The following is a 21,107-nucleotide window of genomic DNA, read 5'->3' on the forward strand; positions in this document are numbered from 1 at the left end:
AGTTGGAATTTTCGATCTAAAATGCATTAAAAGCTTATTTATTCAATTTATTCGCTTTATTCTCGAAGTTCGATTTAGAGGGCGTGGCACGCTTGATCCTCCCGAGCTTACACCTCACCGGCAGTGCCATGAAATGAATTTCTTTATCAATCTATTTATTTATTTTGCGAGTGACAACAGTGGGAGCTAGGATTCACGTGAGCTGATGCCATTGCCCTTCGACAATGTGCCCGATATAGCTCGCGATCAGTTATTTGAATCTTCGTGAGTCAAAATGTTTCAGAAGAACTCAAAAATCGGTAAGCTCAATTCAATTCTGTTGGAAAATTCGCTGATTCGTCTTTGAAGACATGGCAGGGGAGTTGCAGCTGAAGCGATTCGGTCGGCTCTTGGAGGAATTCTGTCAGCAGAGACAGAACCTGAGCAGCAGCACCTGCGTGGAGTCGCGGTGGGCGCCGGTTGCCCTGAGCACCGCTCCTTCGGAGCAGGCCGACCTGCTGCACTTGCTGACGTCGGCCTCGAGATGCAGCAGTTTCAACAAGGCGGCGGCCGCCGTGTCGGCGACGGTGGTGGCCGCCGACCAGGTGCACCGGGAGGCCACCGTCCTGTGCCAGGGCCTCTTGTTCTACGGCGAAGGCCCCATGAGGGACCCTTCGGAGGGCGCCGCCTACGTCAGCCGCATGCTGGCGCCCCTGCAGACCCTCAGGGTGGTCGTGGCGACGGCGGGCCGCGTGCTGGCCGCCGGCCTCGGCCACCTGGAAGCCCTGGCCACCCTGACCGAGGCCAAAGGCGGCCTCCTGTTCTCCTCGTGGACGCCCGAGCTGAGTTTGCACCAACTGGTCGACTCGATCGCGCAGGTGCTCTTCACCCTGATCACCATTCAGGAGGTCATGTCCAGCTGCACCCTTCTGCAAACGCACTGGACCGTGTTCAAACGCACCCTGAAGGCGGCGGCTCAGGAGGCGGACCACCTGAACAATAACAAACTCAACTGTCTGCAAGCCGTCGTGTCCGAACTGGAAAAGAAACTCATCTCCGGAGACGTCTTCAAGTCGAGTCTCAGAAGGGCCGTCGACGAGGCCAAACCGGGACTGTCGTCCACGACAATCGAGCACCTGATGCGCTACGTCAGGGTGCAAGTGACGGAACTGGACATGGAGGTCGGCAACCACGAGTGCTGGCTCAAGGCCTCTGCCGTCTACGTCCTGGCCGCACACCTCGGCGCCGCTGCCGACCGGAAGACCTTTAAATTGGTCTGGGAGCCGTACAAAAAGGTTGGTAAGCAAGATGATCGGTAAATTAATAAATAAATAATTAAAATAAATAAGAAATTACCAAAATTAGTGGGACACGAATTTAATTAATTTTATTATCTCGGCTCAAGTGCAAATAAGACAAACTGAATGCCAATTAAAAGCAAATGAAGGGGATTAAAAATCGGCAATTAGGGTCAAGGTCGCTAAAATTAGGTCGAATTTTTTAATTTGTGGTTTTTCGGGACCTGAGAAATTAAATTTAAAAAAAATAAACCCGATTTTGAGCAGACGCATTACTATAAACCGATTGTAAAAATTATTAATTACTGATTTGAGGGTTGGAATTGATAATCCAATCCTCAGGAGGTTTCCGAAGTTGGGTTTTAGTCACTTTTATCCAAAATTAACGTTCTTGGTGTCATTTCGTACGTTTTCCCCATCATATTTAGGTTATCTCTAGCTATTTAATTAATTTTTAATTATTTAATTCCAGATTTCGGCTGTAAACATCATGGGCACAGTTTTGTGGCTTCCCGAGGTATTTTTCTCGGCATACCTTCCGAGCGGACAACAGCTGCTCGACAAGAAAAGCAAAGCCTCGGCGTCCGGAGGAAGGGAGTCGCAGCTGCAGCAGCGGTCTCAGGCGCTTCCCAAGGACGCACATGTTTACTTTTTCATCGTGAGATTTTCCCCTTCAATCAAAAATCCTATAATAATTTAATTTTTCTTCATGCCAAGGTGTGTGACTGGTTGATCCAGTTGGACGCGTGCATGCGAAGAGACACGACGCAGCTCAAGCTGGACGACCTGCACACCAAGTGCGCCATCCTGCTCCAGGTTTCTACCCTTTTATATTAATCACCCTGAGACGCGATTTGCTAAATAATAATTTGTAACCTAGGGTTTAGAATTTGTGCAGAGCATGAGCCAGATGGTGAAGACCTTTTTCAACCTGCACGCACACCTGGGCGTGCCGATCGCCAGGTCTTCCGTGGTCAATTTGTGCAAGCTAGTCGAGCTGATTAAGCACATCGAAGGTGCCTACCAGGTCAGGTCGATCGCGTTCGCCGAGTCGCTCAACCACCTGATCCAGCACCTCACTTATCAGCTTCTGCTCATCGTCGCCAGCATGAAGGTTTGATTTTTTTATTTACCGAACTAGCCGAATAATTAATTTAATTGCAGAAAAACCTTCCTGCTGACAACAAACGCAACAGTTCAGCGAGGACGGAGGCGTTGGCGGCGCTGCAGGTGATGGAGCTGTGTCTGCAGGGGCCGTGCAGCGCCGAGAGACGCCTGCTGGTGCGGACGTCGTTCAGCTGGGCCGCGCAGCTGCGGAGCGTCTCGCTTGAGGAGCTAAATTCCTTCCGCAGCCTGCTGTCCAAGCTGGATGCCATGTGCGAGTTGAGGGAAAGACTGCGGCACTCGGCCGACTGCTCCTTTCTCTACTGGCACCGTGTTGTCCTGCCCATCCACTTCAGCCGCATGCTCGACAACGCCGCTGACCTCGCAAGACTCAAAGTACGTTTCAAAATTTGTTTGGGGGCAACTGAGAAATTAGGCAGGGTTAATTTTTGATATGAATTAATTAGAACAAAAAATAAGTCGAAAAAGTGCGAAAAAAAATTTGTGACACTTGCCAACCGTGGTTTTTGGGGCCAGGCGGGGCCCCAATGGCTGAACGGCGCCGATTTTGGTACCAATCGATGCCCCTCGGTAGGACGCGTCCGTCTATGTGCGGTTTTCCAAAATCGGACCATTTTTAGAATTTTGACGAATTTTTTTCGGCCGATTTTCCGAAAGAGTTGAAATTTTCAAAACAAATTTCCCTGATATGCCGCCTAGCCATCTCTGCTAGGCATTAATTCAAGAACATTTTGTTAGATTTTGATCAACTTCAATAGAGCCGTAGATTTTATTTTTTACAGAAGGGGAATTAAGCGTTTTTTCCCCCGACATCTTCCGACTTCCGCTTGCTTTATCTCTGGTCCCGGGCAAAAATTAAAAACTTGCTCCTCAATCGACGCGAAATTTGTCTGGGATCTTTTTAAGACCAAGTTCCAATCAAATTCCTAGGAGGAGATATATTTTCAAGATTGAAATACGTGAAATTTGCACTTTCTCGATAAAGGACAACATGGAAAATCGGAAATTCACCATTTTTTCGTAACCCATCCAAATTGAAGGGTTTTACCGACTCCAACGCACGCAGAAGTTCTCTGCCGGTCTGGAAACCGATTTTCAGATTGTTTGCCACCATAGAAAAATTTAAATTAATTTTTTTCGGTTTTTCGGCTTGGCGACGCGCAATGTTCACGGGCGGAAATGGTTTTATTTTTGCTAAAATTCGGCCGTTCGTCCCATCGTTGACCATGACCCCTCATCGGACACATCTCAGACAGGGCTTTGACTTCCGGCACTGAAGTTACCTTTTTCAGGGTACCCCGACCTGAGATCCGCTCCAAGGCCGGTTTTTAATGCTTTTTTTCACTAATTTCGGGCACACTTGGCGAGATTCGGTGACCTTTGTTTTCTTCCTTGCCTGTCGCACGACCTGAGAACTGTTTTTTGCGGTTTTGAATCATTATTTTCTAAAAAAATCCCTTTTGTGTTTTGCAGTACCTCTTTGCCGCATTTCAAGACTGCTCGACTGCGATGGAAAATGTAAAGCACTTGGGTAGTCCCTCCACTCTCCAATCGCAGTTCAAAAATGAAATGTTTGCTGTTCTGAAGTTAAAGGTAAAATGACGAGAAACAGAGTGAGACTCTCAATATCGAGAGTAAATTTCCAGTTGCTTGATCCGTTGTGCCAAGAGATTGAGACTGACTTGAGGCTGCGAGTGCACTCCCACCTTCAGGTGCCGGATGGCTCAAGGAGCAATTTCCAGTGCATGCTGCAGGCAATGCCGCTCAGATTTTTTGACGACCTCCTCAGCATCCCAGGTAATTTCAAATCGAAAAATTTCTACGATAATTAAATAGCTTTATTTATTTTGTAAATTAAACAGCCTACGTGGAACAGTACCTGAGCGCCACGTTCTACAACCTGACGACGGTGGCCCTGCACGACTGGAAGGCGTACGGCGAGATGCGCGTGGTGGCCCTGCACCGTTACGGCGTCAGCGCCGTCCAAGACCACCTGCCGAGTCACACCCTGGAGCAGGGTCTGGACGTGCTGCACGTCACGCGAAACCTTCCCGCCTTTGTCGCCAGCCATGTGTACAACCTGAACAACCAGGTCTTTGTCGAGAAGCACAGTGGCAACAAGTATCTCAACACCATCGGCGTGCAGCACGTCGCCAACTCTGTCAGGACGCACGGCACCGGCATCATCAACACCACGGTATGGAATTTTTTATGCCAGAAAATTTTTTGGGTGGTTTTAGACGGAAAAGCAGGGGCGGCGGAGTCGAGAAATATCGCGAAAATTGGCCTCGGGACTGATCTCAGGGTGTGATACCCTGGGAAAGGTCGTCGGGGTGTTTCACGTGGTAGGGCTCGTCGAGACCTTTCATTCAAGACCTCGTGACTTGAAATCCTTCGATCCGTTGAATTTAAATAAAAATAATACCATTTTCGTCTGTGTCGTGCGAGGGCAAAAAAATAGCAAAAACGAAATTTAATTTATCTACGGGCGCCAATTATGTCAAAATTTGTCTCCAGACCGTGTGCGATGGAACAGTGAAGTTCTCAATCTAATTCTCCGTGCGGGGAAAGTGACCAAGGGGAGGGGCTGTCGATGATTTTTTCTTTTTAAAGTGTAAAAATACTTAATAAATAGCTTGAGTGCTTTTTAATTTATTCCTCTCATAAATCTTTTGCCTCATAAATTGCTTCTTAAAATATGTGTTGCGAGAAGTTCAGCCTTTTACGCATTTATTAATTATTTTTCCTTAATGTGACATCCAGGTGAACTTCACGTACCAGTTTCTGAAGAAGAACTTCCAGTCAGTGTCGCAATTTCTGTTTGACGCTCGCATCAAGTCGCGGCTGATGAAGGACTTGCGACACTTCCACGAGACCAAGGAGCAGAGCGACCAAAAGTATTCCTTCTCACGCGCCGACAAGTTCAACCAGGGAATCCGCAAACTGGGCGTCGCGCCCGACGGCTCCAGCCTCTTGGACCAATTCAGAATGCTAGTCACGCAAATAGGTGGGTTCAACATTTTTTGTAATTATTAAATTAAATAATTTTGTTAGGAAATTCAATGGGCTACGTCCGAATGATGCGCTCGGGGAGCAGGCTGTACATCTCGAAAGCGATCAGCTTCGTGCCCGACCTCGAGGACGTGGTGTCCTTTGAAAAACTGGCCTCGGAAGAAGGCCTGTCGGAGCTCAACCTTCAGGCGGCCAAAGAGCTCGATTTGGTGCTCAATTCGTTGCTCAGCAACTTTGACAAAGGCATCGAATACTTCCAGTTGCTGGTCGACGTTTTTACGTCGGTGTCCAAGGACCCGAAAAACTCTCACCTCAAGTTGTTCCACGCGATCGTGCCTCCGCTGACAATAAACTTTGTTGAACACATGGTCACGTGCAAGGACAAGCTGAACAAGAATCTGCGAGAAGGCGCAGCTTTCACTGACGATGGCTTTGCCATGGGTATGTCCATGTCGGCTCGAGTCAATTGGCAGAGATCTGAACGCGGGGTTTTTCATGTTTCAGGCGTGGCCTACTTGCTCAAGGTCTTGGAACTGGATTCCGAGTTTGACTCTCTGCACTGGTTCCACTCCATCAAGGACAGGTACGAGTCTGAAAAGGTAGAGCTGAAGGAGCAAACCCTGAATATTAAAAAGGGCGACGAGAAGCTGAAGCAGACGCTGGTCCTCACGGAGAAACGAATCGAAACTTATCAGCAAGTAGGTTTAAATAGATTTTATTTGATTTTACAAGTTATCGGATTTTAAAAACAGGAATTTGAGCTGTTGTTCTTCAACCTGAGCAGTGCCAGGATATTTTTCAAAAGGTATACGGAGGCGATTGACGCAAAACCTGAAGCAGACACCCCTGTGAATTAATTGAATACGATTTCATGCGCTGCAATGTGATATTTTTATATAATCAAAAATGTTTGGAAATAATTTTATGTGAATTAACTGCTTGCCAAAGAAGGGTTTGTTTAATGGTTAAAAAAATATTTTTGTCTTCATAAAGGAGATCTAACTGCAACCTTTGTGTTTTATTTGGATTTAGATTACATCAAAATACTTTAAAAAACGGACAGAAAATAAAAACGAAATAAGTATCATATTTTGGCCTGTTTTTAGATCTTGGCACATCAAAAGAGATTAAATATTACGCACGTAGGCAGGATTAAGATTACTAAAATCGAAATTAACCGTTGGTGCCATCTATTGGTGGCTTCAAACACTTTTTAATGGCGAATTTAAGATAATTTGAGCCTTTCCCCAGCCAAATTATTCATTATAAACCTGCAAATTCATCCTAAAATACAACAAACACCCAAATTTTCTCTGCCTAATCGATTACAGCCCATTTCCTGCGTTTGCTTTGTAGATCTATGCACAATAACCGCTATTTACCAAGAAGAATTCTTTATACTGTTATAATATTTATTCATAAAATCACTTTCAGATCGCATTTTGATAGCGTTGCGCCGCGATGTGTATGTTGTGTTGCGTTGTGCCATAAATTACTGCCTGAGTAAGTAGTGAAGTGAGCGGCAACAAAAACAATGAATGCTGAAAGAAGAAGTTTCCCATGCGCCTGTCAGGTTAGGCTTTCCGTCCGTCGGTGGTCGGTCGGCAGTCGTGCACTCGTGTCACTTGGCACAGCGACCGCTATTCGGGCTTGGCGCTGCGCACGCGCACCTCGCAGCCATCGCTTTCACTAAAAAGAACCGGTTTTTTTTGGCGCGGAGCACCTGTCGTGTTGAGTAGCAACGTCGCGTTCTCAAGCGGTGTAGGTGCGAAAACCGGTTAAAATCGGCGTCAACAACCGGTTTTCAAGCAAGTGGGCCGTTAAACCGTAAATAAATGAGGACGAAGCTTGGAAGCTGAGGGGAAAAGTGACGGAAAATCGTGGTGTTTGATCGCGAGAATTTTTGAGCCGGTGCAATCGGGTGGTGAAGAGAAAAGTCAGGCAGGCAGGCAGCGGCAGCGCAGGCAGAAGGTCGAAGCGGGGTGTCGAGTGAGGCGATGGAGGCGACCTGATGAGTGGCGCCGACGCTCGCAGCCCCGAGGCACACCCCCGACCCCACTGGCGGCACCAGCTCCGCGAGACGGTGCTCTCGACCGCCTCCGACGGCGCCCTCCACTTCTCAGTCGTCGGCGGCTCCGACAATGGACAGTTCGCTCAGGTGCGTACATCCGTCCCTGGACCCTGGACGGACACGGGTGGGCGGGGCCCCAATAATAAGCAACCCCCGGAAAAACCGAGCTGACGGCCTGCTTTTCAGGTGGACGCAGACCTAGACCAGGGCCGCGTCAACTACGCCAGCGGACGCCTGGACGCGGGCGACGTGATCGTCGAGGTGCAGGGCCAGAAGGTGGCCGGCTACACTCAGCGCGACGTGCTCGCCTGGCTGCACCACTGCTGCCGCAACGGCAACCCCGTCGTCATCAAGACCATCCCCGCCGGTAAGCCAACTAACCCTCAGGGTCCTCATTCACCCCTGGAAATGGGAATTAGGCTATTTTTCCTTTTAATACAGGGATGAAAAAACCCGCATTTTTTAAAAACACAATTTTTTTTTCCTGTTTCTTGCACCTCAGGTTTCAATAATTATTTACTCACGACCTCGACCTGAAAAATTGTCAAAAATTTTTATTTTTAGAAATTTAGGCCGCAAAAATACCAATTTAAAAAATAAATCTGACCCCTCTGACCGCAAATTTAATATTTTCTCATGGTAAAAATTCATTTCTTGCACAAGAATTTGGTAAAAATCAGTGGTGAAAAAACCGGATGGTGCAATTCAGTTTAAATAAATTACAGACTTAACGCTATTTTTTGAGGGTGATAAAAGCTTGTTATGTTAGTGTAATAATTCTCTCAGAATCGATTTACTCTTCGTGTTTATTTTTGTAGAAGCAATAGGTTTCACAAGAAGCTGCTATATTAATTTAATCCACCCTCAAGTTTCGTCAAAAAATTGGGCAATGATAGAATTTTTTAATCTTACTACTATCTACTTTAAAAAGCAATAAATCAGATTGTCGTAATCTTGGGTATCTCTTTCGTAATAAGTATAATAATTTGTAATCGCTACAGGAATAATCTTTTAGATTTAATCAAAAATTGAGTGATTATTATTTTAATTTAATTGAAAAAAAAATACCATCAGCTTTCATTTGCGCAGACGGAACGAAGGTTTAGCATTGATTGATTGGGTAACTGGGCTCTTCCTCTTTGCGTGGTCAATCAGCGGCAATCCCTCCATTTCCTCTGAATGGTCTGAATCCTCTCCAATTTGCATTTGAAAGCTGCTACGCAAATAGAAATCAATTATTTCGGCTCGCCATTCGCTAGAGTCGATTTTGAAAACGGAGTTTGTTGTCCCTTGGGCCGAGAAATCGATCAGAGGCCGTACAAATCTTCGCAAAGCTTCACCGCGCTCGCTGCTCGTGGCTCACCTCGGCTCCAATATTTTGCATAGCTCGCCCGATTGTTTTTGCGCATCTCAGCACTCATTCATTTTGATTTTAGCCTTCTCTCATGATTTTCAAATCGTCTGAACCTTTTAAAAATTGCCAGAAAAACTCCGGTGACTAGATCGAGACAGCAGCGCCACAGTGACAGCCGGAGATTACTTCCACTGGCTGTCGCTGTGGCGCTGCTGTCTCGATCTGGCCAATCAGAGAGGACCGCTTCCCTTCTCTGATTGGTCGCCGGACTTTTTGATAGGTTCAGATAATTTTTTTATCGATTGGCAATGTAAAAAATGAAGTTCCAATGAAAATTTCCAATTCTTTGTGTTGCAATAAAGTTTTATAATTTTGTCACTATTTTTTGTGTGGATTTTCTCACATCTCTAGATCCTTTCAAGGAAGGAGTGGGTTAATATGTTGACACAGCCGATGCCAAACATGTGTGGAAAATGAAGCTCTCGAGGCGCATGCGTTTTGAGACGAGAAAAATAAAAATCTTATCTTTCTGCGGTTTTGCAATGCTGAAAAAATAAACATAAATTCATGCTGATAAAATTGAGAATCCTATTAGAGCGAATTTACATAATTTATCCCTCGCTATTTAAACACGGTGAATTATTTCTTACTCGGTTGCTGCATGGTGCGTGTTGGCAGTTAGCACCACCTGTGTTGAGTGTTGAGTCAGCTTCGGCCCGGACCGAGGTGGCAGCCGCGACTATTTGCCTTATCAGCTTATCGCACCTTGGCTTAGCATTATTTGCAGTTTGTTCAAACAAAAAATGACGGAGGCAGAAATAAAAATTATTGCTGCGATTTTTGTTCATTTTGTTCCAAGAAGTGCAGAAGGGACGCGCGTGAAGGGGGTGCAAGCAAGCTGTGCAGATGCAGGCCACCTGCCGCTCCTCACTCATTCTCTCACTCTCTCACTCAGCCCCCATCCGCTCCAATTTCACCTCCTCATCGTGGCGGCGGGCGGCACGATTCACTCTCCTTACTTTGCTTTGCTTTCTTCGCTCCCAGGGGGACACGTCGCTATATAGCAAAAAAATGCTGAAAACGCATCTTGCTTGGGGTGATCTTCAATACGTGCTCTGCCTTTTTATCAGAACGCTAGCTGAATTTAAAATCAGGACTAAGCGATAATGTAATATTTCCTGATTGATTTATTTAACACAAGTCTATCTCCCGGCCTCTATTTTTGTTATTTTTAGTGTTGTCTTCAATTAAATAAAAAAGACAATAGGTTATCGGTCAGTTGCCGACAGATTAGAAAAATCAATCCAAAGGTCGTTTTTTGGTGACGCACAACTGCCTGAAAGTGAAAATTGGGCGACGGAAGGAAGCATTGGGCGCTTTGTGAGACGGATCACCCCGTGCTCGCCCCTCCCGCGGCGCGTTTCCCCTCGTTGCAGTGCAATCGCAACATAAACAAGTCGTCCGTGCGCCGCCTAGTCGAGTGTTCAGTTGCGTTTTCAACGTCAAGAGGCGCGGTGAGGCTCGCCTGTCTTTTAATTCGAATTCGGGATCGTTCGACCCGCATCTCTGTCCCGGTGAGTCACAGCGAAATCAGGTTGCAAGCAGGAAACCTGACGCTTCCCGTCGGATTTTCCTTTTTTTGCACCGGTGCGCGTTTTTAAAAGGCAGAGGCGTTTGCTTTCCGCAGTTGCAGCCTCGGCTCAAAATACACATGCGGTGGTCTGTTGCTCGTCACTCGCGTTTATCTCGCGCTCCCTCTAATTTGCCTCAAACAAACGCTGCTGCTGTCCAGCCGCTGAAAACGAAAACGCTCGCTCGCTTTCTGCCTGTTGACTGCGTCAGCACGGCTTTTTTATTTATTTATTTATTTTTCTGGCGAGTGTTGCCCAACAGTCTAATTAAAAGTTTCAAATAGTTATAATTAGTTTTTTACCGCAATATTTCCGTTATTTTCCATGCAGTAGCACGGTTAATTTATTTATAGAAATTTAAAGCTTAAAGCTGGTGGTGGATTCGAAAATTTGCTCTGTTGGTGGATGAAAAAGAGCTCTCTGAAAGCGAGCGGTGGAGGCAGCGCAAAAAGCCAATATTTACGAACATGCATGCACACGGATCCTTTGAGCCGCGCGCGCGATCAAAAAGCCAGACGCTTTTTTGCCAAATGCATATTCACAGCCAGTGACCGAACCGAACGCCGGGTCTGCTGCGCTGCATTTTGCTCCAGTTTCCTTCTTTCGCGGCGAACTTGACACTCGTAAGTAAGTGAAGTTCTGGCTGAGCTGATCCGTTTTCGCAGCTGGTGCGAAACTTGAGCGGCTTCCTTAGCCACACTGCCGAAAATTACTCGATAATTTTGTTTACTAAACATGTACATATTTTCGGAGTTAATACATTTTAGAGAGCTTTGTGTATTTGCTTTTAATCTCGAGAGGTGGTTTTATTTGAATAAGAATAACATCGTACGAGAAGGGCGACACTATCTGCTTTTAAACTTGCGTCTCTAAGCGGATAAAATGAGCTCAAAGGCATCTCAAGTCTTGCAAAAAGCTATTTTTGCATTCGCTTCGCAAACTTTTACTACAAACACTACTTTATATTCATGGGTGCTGGTAAGCAGCTATACTCTTCCTAAAATTCCAATCGGAAAACGCTTCGAAATCCAAGCGCGCGTCTCCAAAATAGCCAAAATATCGAGAATTTGTTTAAAGAATCCGCGTCTTAAAAGATTTTATTAAAAAACAAACAACTAAGGACATTTGGCGTGGTTGACTGTAGCAAGAAGTTTTTTATTGAATTTATTTTTTACGAAATAAAGGACTAAAAAACAGTTAAATTAGAGATTTTGCCAAATTTCTCGGAATTTTAAATGGCTTTTCACTTTATTTCGATAACGGTGTGCGAATTTCGAGGAAAAATCCTTAAATTGTGGAATAAATCGTGCAGGAGCCAATTGCTTAGAACGCCAACCTTGAAATTTTTTAGCTTTTTCCTCATTTTTAGATAATAGTTAAAAATTATCTTTTTTTTGTGTTATCGAAGGTGAGATTACGAACGACCTGCGTCAGTTCCTGAACACCCGCTACCAGAAAGGGTCGGCCGACCACGAATTGCAGAACACGATCAGGGACAACCTGTACCTGCGGACGGTGCCGGTGACGACGCGAACCGCGCGAGACGGCGAGGTCAACGGCGTCGACTACACTTTTCTCAGCGTCGACGAGTTCGGCGCGCTCGAACGGCAGGGAGACCTTCTCGAGAGCGGCGTCTACGAGGGAAACCACTATGGCACCCCGAAACCACCCACGGAGGCCCCGCCGCCCGGTCCCAACTCGTCCGGCGCCTTGATCAACGCTGCCATTTTTCCAGGCGCTCACCCTAGTTCCGAGGGCAAGCGCAGGAGAAACAGGTATTTTTCTCAAGATGCCATTTATTTTTTATCCTTCCAATAGTTTTTAGCTCGCTTTTTCAACCAGGTTCGCCTTAAACTTGTGAAAAACATTCACAATCACGCAAAACATGTATAATTTATTTTCTAATGTATTTTTAAAATTCTTTCCTTTCGCCAGGGCCTTGGAAACCCCCAAGTAAACCTTAAAATCTCTGATAAACAAATCAAAATTGTGCCAATCGTGCGATTTCAGGTCGAACGTGGAGGCGATGGCCGCTAAGAACAACAGCAACGCTGATTTAGAAGCCACGAACGGCCCCGCGAACGACAACAACCACCACGAAGTGATGGCGGCCCCTCCCGGTCCGCCGAGCTACTCAAAGGGCTGCGGCAACGGCGCAGCCGACATTTTGGACGCCCTCGGGGTGCAGGGGGGCGCCGACGAGCTGGGCCCCCTGCCGCCCAACTGGGAGAAGGCGTTCACCGAGCGCGGCGAAGCCTACTTCATCGACCACAACTCGGGCACCTCGCACTGGCTCGACCCGCGACTCAGCAAGTTCCAGAAGAAGTCGCTGGAGGAGTGCCTGGACAACGAACTGCCCTACGGATGGGAGAAGATTGAAGACCCGCACTACGGCACCTACTACATTGACCACGTCAACCGCAAGACGCAGTACGAGAACCCCGTCATTCAAGCCAAGAGGGCAGCTCACGGCAGTGACACAGGTCGGAATTTTAAAAATTCGTAGCAAGTCTTGAAATAAAACACGCCAGGGTTGGACCCTGAAGTTGAATGACCGTCTTTGATGAAGTTTCTGAGCACACCAATCAATTCCTGAGGGTCGAATTAGGTAAAGTTTATATTTTTCCCTCTAAAAAGTGCAGCGTGACGTGCGAACTTTTTTTCCCGCCAAAACAATACGAATGCGAGAAGTGCGCATGCGTCAGAGCTGGTTTGAGCACTTGCAGACGAGACTTCTTTGGCAGATCCAGCCAGCTCTGACGCATGCGCACTTCTCGCATTCATATTGTTTTGGCGGGGAAAAAAGTTCGCTCGTCGCGCTGCACTTTTTGGTGGGAAAAAATATCCTCTACACCTGATTCGACCCTCAGGAATCGATTGGTGTGCTCAGAAACTTCGTCAAAGACCGACTTTAAACTTCAGGGTCCAACCCTGACGTGTATCTGAGGGTCAACGCTGAATTTCTTCCCATTTCTATATTTTAACGGTGCAGCAATCAATTAAAATTTGTATTCATTCTGTGTCTGCAGCTTCTCTGACGTTAAACGACTCTGATCCACTTCAGTACAGCCCTCAAATGCAGCAGCAGAGCCATTCACCGAGGCAGAATGGCCCATTGAACCTTTCAACCAAAAGACCGCAGAGTAAGTGCTGCACAATTCTCAAAAATTGTCTGCCCCATCATCTTCTGCCTAACTTTAAATCACTTTGGCGTGAATCTGTAAAAGGTAGCACCACCAAAACATTGTCAATATTGCACACAGACGACGGAGCGCAGGTGAAGGAGGAGCAAAAGCCGCAGCTCAACCAGACGATCGTTCCGAAATTTGCGAAACCTACCCTGCCCCCCATGCACCCTTTGTGGAGCAACCCCTATTCCGACGACCCCTCAAACCCCATGTACTTTAACGTGCCGTTCCGTGCGCAACAACAGCACCTCAACATCAAAGGTAGTGAGTGCACTCCTCTCTCCGGTGGAGGAAAGCAAAATAAAAAAAATGAAATGCACTGATGAAATTCAAGTAGATTAATTGTAGCTGGTGGAGGTTAGGTGTGCGGTCGATTTTTTATTTTTTAACCTAAAACACAGAATTCTTTTGCTTAAATAACCAAAATATTCCCTCATTCAGCTGAACGGCCCTTCTTCACGCGCAACCCTGACGAGTTGCAAGGAGAGAAAATCACGACGTCCCTCTTGAAGTCGTCTCGCGGACTCGGCTTCACCATCATTGGCGGCGACGACTGCGAGGAGGAGTTTCTGCAGATAAAATCGGTCGTTCCGCAGGGCCCGGCGTGGGTCGACGGCAAACTACAAACCGGTGCGTGCGTCCAGCCGACTGAAAGTGCATTTATCTGACTGCAATTTATGTTCATTGCAGGCGACGTGCTCGTCTACGTGAACACAACCTGCGTGCTGGGCTTCACGCACCACGACATGGTCACCGTGTTCCAGTCCATCGCGCCCGGAGACACGGTCAACCTCGAGGTGTGCAGGGGCTACCCTCTGCCCTTTGACCCCAACGACCCAAACAATGAGGTCGTCACCACTGTTGCGGTCAATGCCCCAGGTAGGAAAAATAAAAAAAATTGGAGAAAAATCTCAAATCGATAATTTTTTAAAAAAAACAACTGTTTTCAAATGTACAAAAATTTAAAACGTTCAAAAAGAATTGAGCTCCCTGAAGGCGATGGTTGGGTTAGAGTAGAGACCTCAAACTCAAATCGATCGCTTTTTTCCTACCGTACAAGAACTTCTCTCTGTAAAATCGCTTACCCTTTTTATTGATGAGCAGAAAACCGGTTGACTTGTCTCTTCTTGCATCTAAAGAGTTGATCTCTTGATTCATAATCATTGAAACACTTATAAAGTTGATTTAATTGCAAATGTAAACACGAAATTCCGAGAAAGCAGCAAGAAGAATTATTTGCTTTGAAAATCCTTGACGCTGGTTGGCTGCACGTTGTCGTGGTTGCATGATGTAAATTTCTGACGTGCATGTTGCGTATGCAGACAATCAGCGTCGAGAATTCTTCAAGCAAAGAATTCTTGCTGATTTTTACGTTTTCATGCGTAATTAAATCAACTTTTAATTGCGAATTTTATTACAACTATAATATAAAATACTTCCTGACATTTTAGGAACTGTCTTTTCAGACGCGGGAGACGTGAGTGTTTACGGAGCCAACTCGAGCCAGTACATGGACAACGGCTGCGACGATCTGGCGAGCAGCTCAGTCAAGTCGATGCCAGACCTGTGCACCTCGGAGAAGCAGCGTTCGATTCCGAGGCCGAACAGCGCCGACCTTCTCATCGGAAACGACGAGTTGAGCTCGACAGTGCCTGAATTTCTCACAATCCCCATAGTCAAGGGCGCCATGGGCTTTGGCTTCACCATTGCAGACAGTGCTTACGGCCAAAAGGTATATTTTTATAAATTAATTGTGTTCAATGAAATTTTAAAATTATCTTGATGACCAGGTGAAGAAAATTCTTGACCGGCAGCGGTGCAAAAATCTGCTGGAAGGCGACATCCTGGTGGACATTAACAACACGAGCGTGCGCAACATGAGCCACATCGAGGTGGTGCAGGTGTTGAAAGAGTGCGCGCGCAACCTGGAGGCCAGCGTGACCGTGCAGCGCGGCGGGCTCGGCTCGCCCACCAAGACCAAGATGGGCCGGCGCAAGGAGGAGATGGCCGTGCCGCCCTCGCCGCCTCACAAGGTCGCCTACAAGGACAACCTGCTCGGCATGTACCGCAGCAAAACTCCAACCGCAGATCTGTACAGCACCCAGAAGAAGGAAGTCGTGCCTAATAGGTAAGTAAATTGTGCAATTCAACCCTCAGGGTGTTCATGAACCTGAATTGTTCGCAGGCCAAAGACGCCCCTGGTAGACACGAGGGTGAGACCGAAGACCCCAACCGGCAAGTGGTCCGAAGCCGATTTTGCCGTCAACCTGAACAAAGCGCAGGAGGCCCTGAAGGTCGGGGTTGGTCCGCAGAGTCCTGGCTCCCCGGACTCCATGTTCAACCCGTACAAAGAGTCCTTCACCTACGGCTACGTGGACCAAAGGGTCGATCAGCTGAGCGAGCACCTGACCAACACGAGCATTCAACAGCAGCACCTTGACTACAGCACCAGGAGCAGGAGTCCTGGAAACGAGCTTGACTATTCTCCCAACAATAGCCAGTACGCTCACGACCCTGGGTGAGTTCACGACCTTTATCAGACTCTCCGTGAAATTCTGCGTCTCTTAGGCCCCTTTGCCGCTTCCAACGCCCCCAAAATTGCGCTATTTTTAAGTTTTATTTTTATTTTAAATTTACCTATGTGCCAGAAGATAAATCCCTGCCCTGCAAAGGGCGTCCCGTTGATTTGCTGTATTATAAGTGTAAAACAACAAAATTTTGGTTACAGAGCGGTGGATTACTACCCGAACCAGTACGCCGGCTACTACAACGGCTTCGGCGGCGGCCCAGTCAGTCCGTACGACGCCGGGATGTACGCGTACCCGGAACCAAAGGAAATGCCGCCGCAGGCGTACCACCAGTCTGGCCTTCCGCCTCCAGGCACGGTGATCCCGCCGCTCAACAACTACTACCCGTCGGACAGCCTGACCAGGCGAAAGGAGAGCACCAGCTTCGAACACGAGCAGCCGCTGCCGAGCGCAGTTACAAGGCACGTCTATTCCTTCTTTTCTCTTCTAAAAATTATTAATTAAAAACAATAATAATAACAGACTGACCAGGGGGGACGTGCGATGGAGCGGCGGCTCCCCGATGGGTCAGGCGGTGCGCGTCTACCCGGCGTCGCCCGGCATCGAGTGGGTCGAGACCATCAGCACGCTGCTGAGGCAGGAGTCGGGCTTCGGCTTCCGCATCGTCGGCGGTACCGAGGAGGGCTCGCAGGTGTCCATCGGACACATCGTGCCCGGCGGCGCCGCCGATCTCGACGGCCGCCTGCGCACCGGCGACGAAATCGTCAGCGTGGACAACCACAGCGTGCTCAACACGTCGCACCACCACGTCGTCCAGCTGATGGGCAAAGCGGCCGTCAACGGACGCGTCTCCATCGGGGTCCGAAGACGTGTCCCGACACATGGTTTGTGTTTTACTCATCTGACCGTGCTCTGGATTTTAATATTTTGAATTTGAACAGAACTGCAGAATCTTCATCGACAGGAAATCGGTTATCCATTCAACGTGACAGTCAGCCGGCGAGAAACCGAAGGATTTGGCTTTGTAATTATCTCATCAGTCAACAAGGCTGGATCGACAATCGGTAGGCGGAAATTCTGCACGCGCCTTGAATGAAATTCTAACTGGTAAATTTGTAGGTCGCATCATTGAAGGCTCGCCAGCTGAAAGGTGCGGACAGCTACACGTTGGAGACCGCATTTTGGCTGTAAACAATATTGAAATCGTCAACTTGCATCACGGCGACATCGTGAATTTGATCAAGGACTCTGGCTACACTGTTACTCTGACTATCGGACCACCAATTGGTGAGTTGTTTCTCTTTTTAAACACATACACAATACTCTTTAACACACATAAATACAGATTCTCAAATTTAAACTAATTTTATTGCGAATCAAATCACGAAAATCGGAGAAAGCAACAAGAATTCTCTGCCAGAAAAACCCTCTTCGCTGATTGTCTGACAATTAAAACGCGCGGTTGCCTAGCAACGTAGCAACAGCTTGCAAGCGTAGTGAATTGCGCGGGAGAATCTGACATGCGCGTTGTCAGCCAATCAGCGTCAAGGATTCTTCTAGTAGAGAATTCTTGCTGATTTCTCCGATTTGAAGTGTTTTCATTTGGAATTAAATGTGTATCTGCGATTATACATTAGCAGGAAGAGTTGATTCATCGATTCATAAACGCAGAAATCCATTAAAAGTCAATTTAAACCAATTTTATTGCGATTGAAAACACAAAAATCGTAGAAAGCGGCAAGAATTCTCTGCCAAATTTTCCTCGGAAGATCGTGTAAATTATTTAAATGAAAAATATTTTTTCTGAGATGATTCTCGAAGAAATTAGCTTAATTTTGGGTATTTTTACTTTTCCCAAACAAATTTAAAAGGTTTTCTAACGGCCAATTGAAATTTTCATACGAATTTTAGATAAATTTCATATTAGGAAAAACTTGGTTGGTTAGTTAGGCTTAAATTTTCATCAAATATCATTTTTAAAATTAAAAATCACTTATTTTTTTGTTTCAGACGACGCATCAAGCACAACATCCATCTCTCAACGGGTAAGTAGTCGTTGGCTCTTTGAGTGTTTGCCCTGCACGCCAATCACACTCCTCGCATGCTTCTCGATTAAAAAAACCCCATCACTCTCACTCATTCACCTTTTTCTGCTTTCTGCTGCCCTCTTGCTCATCGCAGGCACTCCTCCGACTAGGTTATGGTTGGTAAATCTTTCTGCTTCCTTCCCTCATCACTCTTTTTTCTCCATCTGTACAAAAACACCGCCGCTTTCTCTCTTTTTTCGCCAAAATCCATTTGCCCAGCTGCTTAGGAATCTCAATCTCAGAGATTCTGGATTAGATGTAAGTCTGCGGCTCTGTGAAGAACAAAATGTCTCTTTGAGCAGTTCTCCGGTTAAAATTGTGAAACTGTTATTCTTAAAAAATAGAAAAATGTTATTAGGAATAATATATTAAATAAATAACTTAAAAATCCCGTCCAATCGACCTCCAAATTCGCGGAAAACTGCTCCATTTGAATTTTTTAATTTCAGTTTTAATTCTTTCCAGTTCTGTAGCTCTAGCAAATATTATTTAGTGTAAATTTCGGACACAATTTATAAACCCTTGTCTCTTGCAGGAGGAAGAAGGCGTGGAGGAGTACCACGCAGTTGAGCTGAGCAGAGGAAAGCGGGGCTTCGGCTTCAGCATTCGCGGTGGCCGAGAGTTCCACAACACGCCGCTGTTCGTTCTGCAAATCGCTGAAGACGGGCCCGCCGCCGTGGACAACAGGCTCAGGGTAAATTCCTCCTCTTATATCTTCAAGTTTGGTGTTTCATCTTCCTTTTTGGGGATTTAGGTGGGCGACCAAATTATCGAGATCAACGGCATCAACACGAAAAGCATGACGCACGCCGACGCCATCGAAATCATCAGGAACGGCGGGCCGTGCGTCCGACTGCTCATCAGAAGGGGAAACAAGGCGTCCAACTCGATGGCTGGTCAGTACCTTGTTCAAAATTAAAGTGGTTTTTTGTTTTAAAATGATAATGCATGAAAAGTTTAACGTAACTGACCAAAAGTGCCCTGAAACCGACTTTTAATGGATTTCCGCCTTTACAAATCGATGAATCAGCTCTTTCTATCAATGCTTAATCGCAGAAACACATTAATAGTTGATTTAAAACGATTTAATCTCAAATGAAAACACTTCAAATCGGAGAAATCAGCAAGAATTCTCTACTGAAAGAATCCTCGACGCTGATTGGCTGACAACGCGCATGTCAGATTCTCCCGCGTTGCTACGTTGCTAGGCAACCGCGCGGAAGCTGCTAGCGCGTTTTTGTCAGCCAATCAGCGACAAGGATTTTTCTGGCAGAGAATTCTTGCTGTTTTTACTGATTTTCGTGATTTGATTCGCAATTAAATTGGTTTAAATTTAAAATTGACTATGTCTTGATAAATAAAGACAGATTCCTAGCTTACCACCAAATTGTTTTGATATTTAAAACGTAATTAATATGTTAATTCAGTTACATTAATGGTCGCCTTCAGTAAAAAAGTGGGAAAGTACGTGACACGCCCCCCTCTGTTCGTTTTTGCCAATTTTCTGCGAAATTTCCTGCGCTTGGCCATGTTTTCACACATGATTCGGAATCCTCTAATCAAAATCTATCTGCTAGTGCGAGTCTTCCTTTAGGGAAATGCGGAAATTCAGTGAAAATCTCGATTGAAAAACTGCTTTAAGAATTATCCCTTTAAAGTCTGTCTATTTTTTTAACTGTCCATGATCCTCAGGGCCTGATCTCTAATGTGCATTAAAAGATTTTGCCGAAATTGCTGTTAACGGTGTGTGTTTGGTTTTCAGAGGGCGGCGGCAACGTAGGACTGATGCGGCCGGGCAGCTCTTTGTCTCAGCCGAGCACGGCTCCGGCGTCGTCGGGCCTGAACGGTCCCATCACGTGGGACCACTTCCCCCAGAGCTGACTTGCGCAGCAGACTTCTTAATTAGTTATTCGGCAGTGCGGTGCGGTTCGTGAGTGCGTGGAAAGGGGAATTTTAACGCGAGGAAAAGTGAAAAATTGGATGGATTGAAAGCAACTCGTGCCTATATTAAAAGTTAAATGTGTTTTGCATTGCAGCTTCTCTCTTATTGTATAATGGTGCATATTATCGATATTTTTCACACACACATACACACTGTTTTTCCCAGCAGAGACAGCTACTTGTACATTCGGGAAATTTGGCTGATCTCAGTGTATTACGGTTTCATTGTTGCCCGCGTCACGTTGTTCTCTCGCTCGTTTTCCATCAAAATCTTTAATATTATGTGTAGTCTTTTAACCATTGAGCTTACTTAATTTGTATTGCATTTTACGCTGCCATTTGTAAAATTTTTATCCCTTTATTATCACAGAAATCGCGAAACAAAACCAATGATATTTTATTGGGTAGAGCTATTATAATAATAAATAAACATCCAAGCGCCTTTCCGGCAAACTTTTTGCATTGTTATAACATAAAATATACATTCTAAGCATGTTAAAACGAATCCAGCACTCTGTAGGTTTAAAACTATGCGAAGTTATTCACATATTAAATACTTTATTCTTCGTAATGAAACCCAATAAATAATTTTAAACTGACGTCTCTCTTTTATTTCTCCTTCGCTCCATCTCTTTTGAACAAAGGAAATCAATTGCATCCAGGGTGGGAAAATTTCATTGTGAGAAGATACAAAAATTATACTTTTGATTCTTGAGTTATTTTTTTATTTTTTCAAAAATTGCAGATTTACTAATGGGCCTGATTAATTGATAGTAGCGTCAATAAACTGCCTAAATTTAGAAAGCTGATTAAATTTCCAATTTTTCCCCATTGAAGAAATATTTCTCAAATTTACCATTTTCGGAAAAAAAATCGTCTGAAAATTTCAGCTG

The 21,107-nt window shown here is 45.8% G+C and overlaps 2 protein-coding genes across 6 annotated transcripts; both read left to right on the forward strand.

Moving 5' to 3' along the window:
* Nucleotides 1-145: 145 nt before the first annotated feature.
* On the forward strand, nucleotides 146-6,422 carry SWIP (strumpellin and WASH-interacting protein). Its single transcript, XM_065484305.1, has 13 exons — nucleotides 146-299; nucleotides 349-1,274; nucleotides 1,750-1,935; nucleotides 1,995-2,093; nucleotides 2,158-2,391; nucleotides 2,442-2,777; nucleotides 3,876-3,995; nucleotides 4,049-4,199; nucleotides 4,265-4,599; nucleotides 5,166-5,409; nucleotides 5,457-5,855; nucleotides 5,919-6,112; nucleotides 6,167-6,422. Exons 1-13 carry the CDS (start codon nucleotides 275-277, stop codon nucleotides 6,269-6,271), a joined length of 3,354 nt encoding a protein of 1,117 aa, XP_065340377.1. The 5' UTR covers nucleotides 146-274; the 3' UTR covers nucleotides 6,272-6,422.
* Nucleotides 6,423-7,211: 789 nt separating this feature from the next.
* Nucleotides 7,212-20,813, forward strand: LOC135939053 (membrane-associated guanylate kinase, WW and PDZ domain-containing protein 1-like). 5 transcript variants are annotated; one of them, XM_065483203.1, is made up of 19 exons: nucleotides 7,214-7,572; nucleotides 7,672-7,852; nucleotides 11,879-12,245; nucleotides 12,481-12,953; nucleotides 13,500-13,613; nucleotides 13,734-13,919; nucleotides 14,100-14,288; nucleotides 14,349-14,537; nucleotides 15,110-15,390; nucleotides 15,449-15,786; nucleotides 15,844-16,176; nucleotides 16,387-16,647; nucleotides 16,709-17,070; nucleotides 17,128-17,250; nucleotides 17,306-17,473; nucleotides 18,197-18,231; nucleotides 18,809-18,967; nucleotides 19,028-19,169; nucleotides 20,036-20,813. In XM_065483203.1, the coding sequence occupies exons 1-19, from the start codon at nucleotides 7,426-7,428 to the stop codon at nucleotides 20,152-20,154; spliced, it is 4,167 nt and encodes a 1,388-aa protein (XP_065339275.1). In that variant the 5' UTR covers nucleotides 7,214-7,425; the 3' UTR covers nucleotides 20,155-20,813. The 5 variants fall into 5 exon arrangements, 4 of the variants coding, with proteins under 4 accessions (XP_065339275.1, XP_065339276.1, XP_065339277.1 ...); XM_065483204.1 differs by having other exon boundaries at nucleotides 15,125-15,390; XR_010574712.1 differs by lacking the exons at nucleotides 19,028-19,169; nucleotides 20,036-20,813 and adding an exon at nucleotides 18,368-18,531 and having other exon boundaries at nucleotides 7,212-7,572; nucleotides 18,809-18,949.
* Nucleotides 20,814-21,107: the final 294 nt, after the last annotated feature.

The sequence above is a fragment of the Cloeon dipterum genome, chromosome 3 (genome assembly GCF_949628265.1).
Source record: "Cloeon dipterum chromosome 3, ieCloDipt1.1, whole genome shotgun sequence".
NCBI classification, from domain to species: Eukaryota; Metazoa; Arthropoda; class Insecta; order Ephemeroptera; family Baetidae; genus Cloeon; species Cloeon dipterum.

Coding starts and splice junctions, on each gene's coding strand:
- SWIP (XM_065484305.1), top strand. CDS start 275: ATGTTTCAGAAGAACTCAAAAATCG. Junction 2,094..2,157: donor AGTGCGCCATCCTGCTCCAG/GTTTCTACCCTT, acceptor TTTGTAACCTAG/GGTTTAGAATTTGTGCAGAG. Junction 6,113..6,166: donor GAATCGAAACTTATCAGCAA/GTAGGTTTAAAT, acceptor TTTTAAAAACAG/GAATTTGAGCTGTTGTTCTT.
- LOC135939053 (XM_065483203.1), top strand. CDS start 7,426: ATGAGTGGCGCCGACGCTCGCAGCCCCGAGGCACACCCCCGACCCCAC. Junction 17,474..18,196: donor GACTATCGGACCACCAATTG/GTGAGTTGTTTC, acceptor TTTTTGTTTCAG/ACGACGCATCAAGCACAACA. Junction 19,170..20,035: donor GGCGTCCAACTCGATGGCTG/GTCAGTACCTTG, acceptor TTTGGTTTTCAG/AGGGCGGCGGCAACGTAGGA.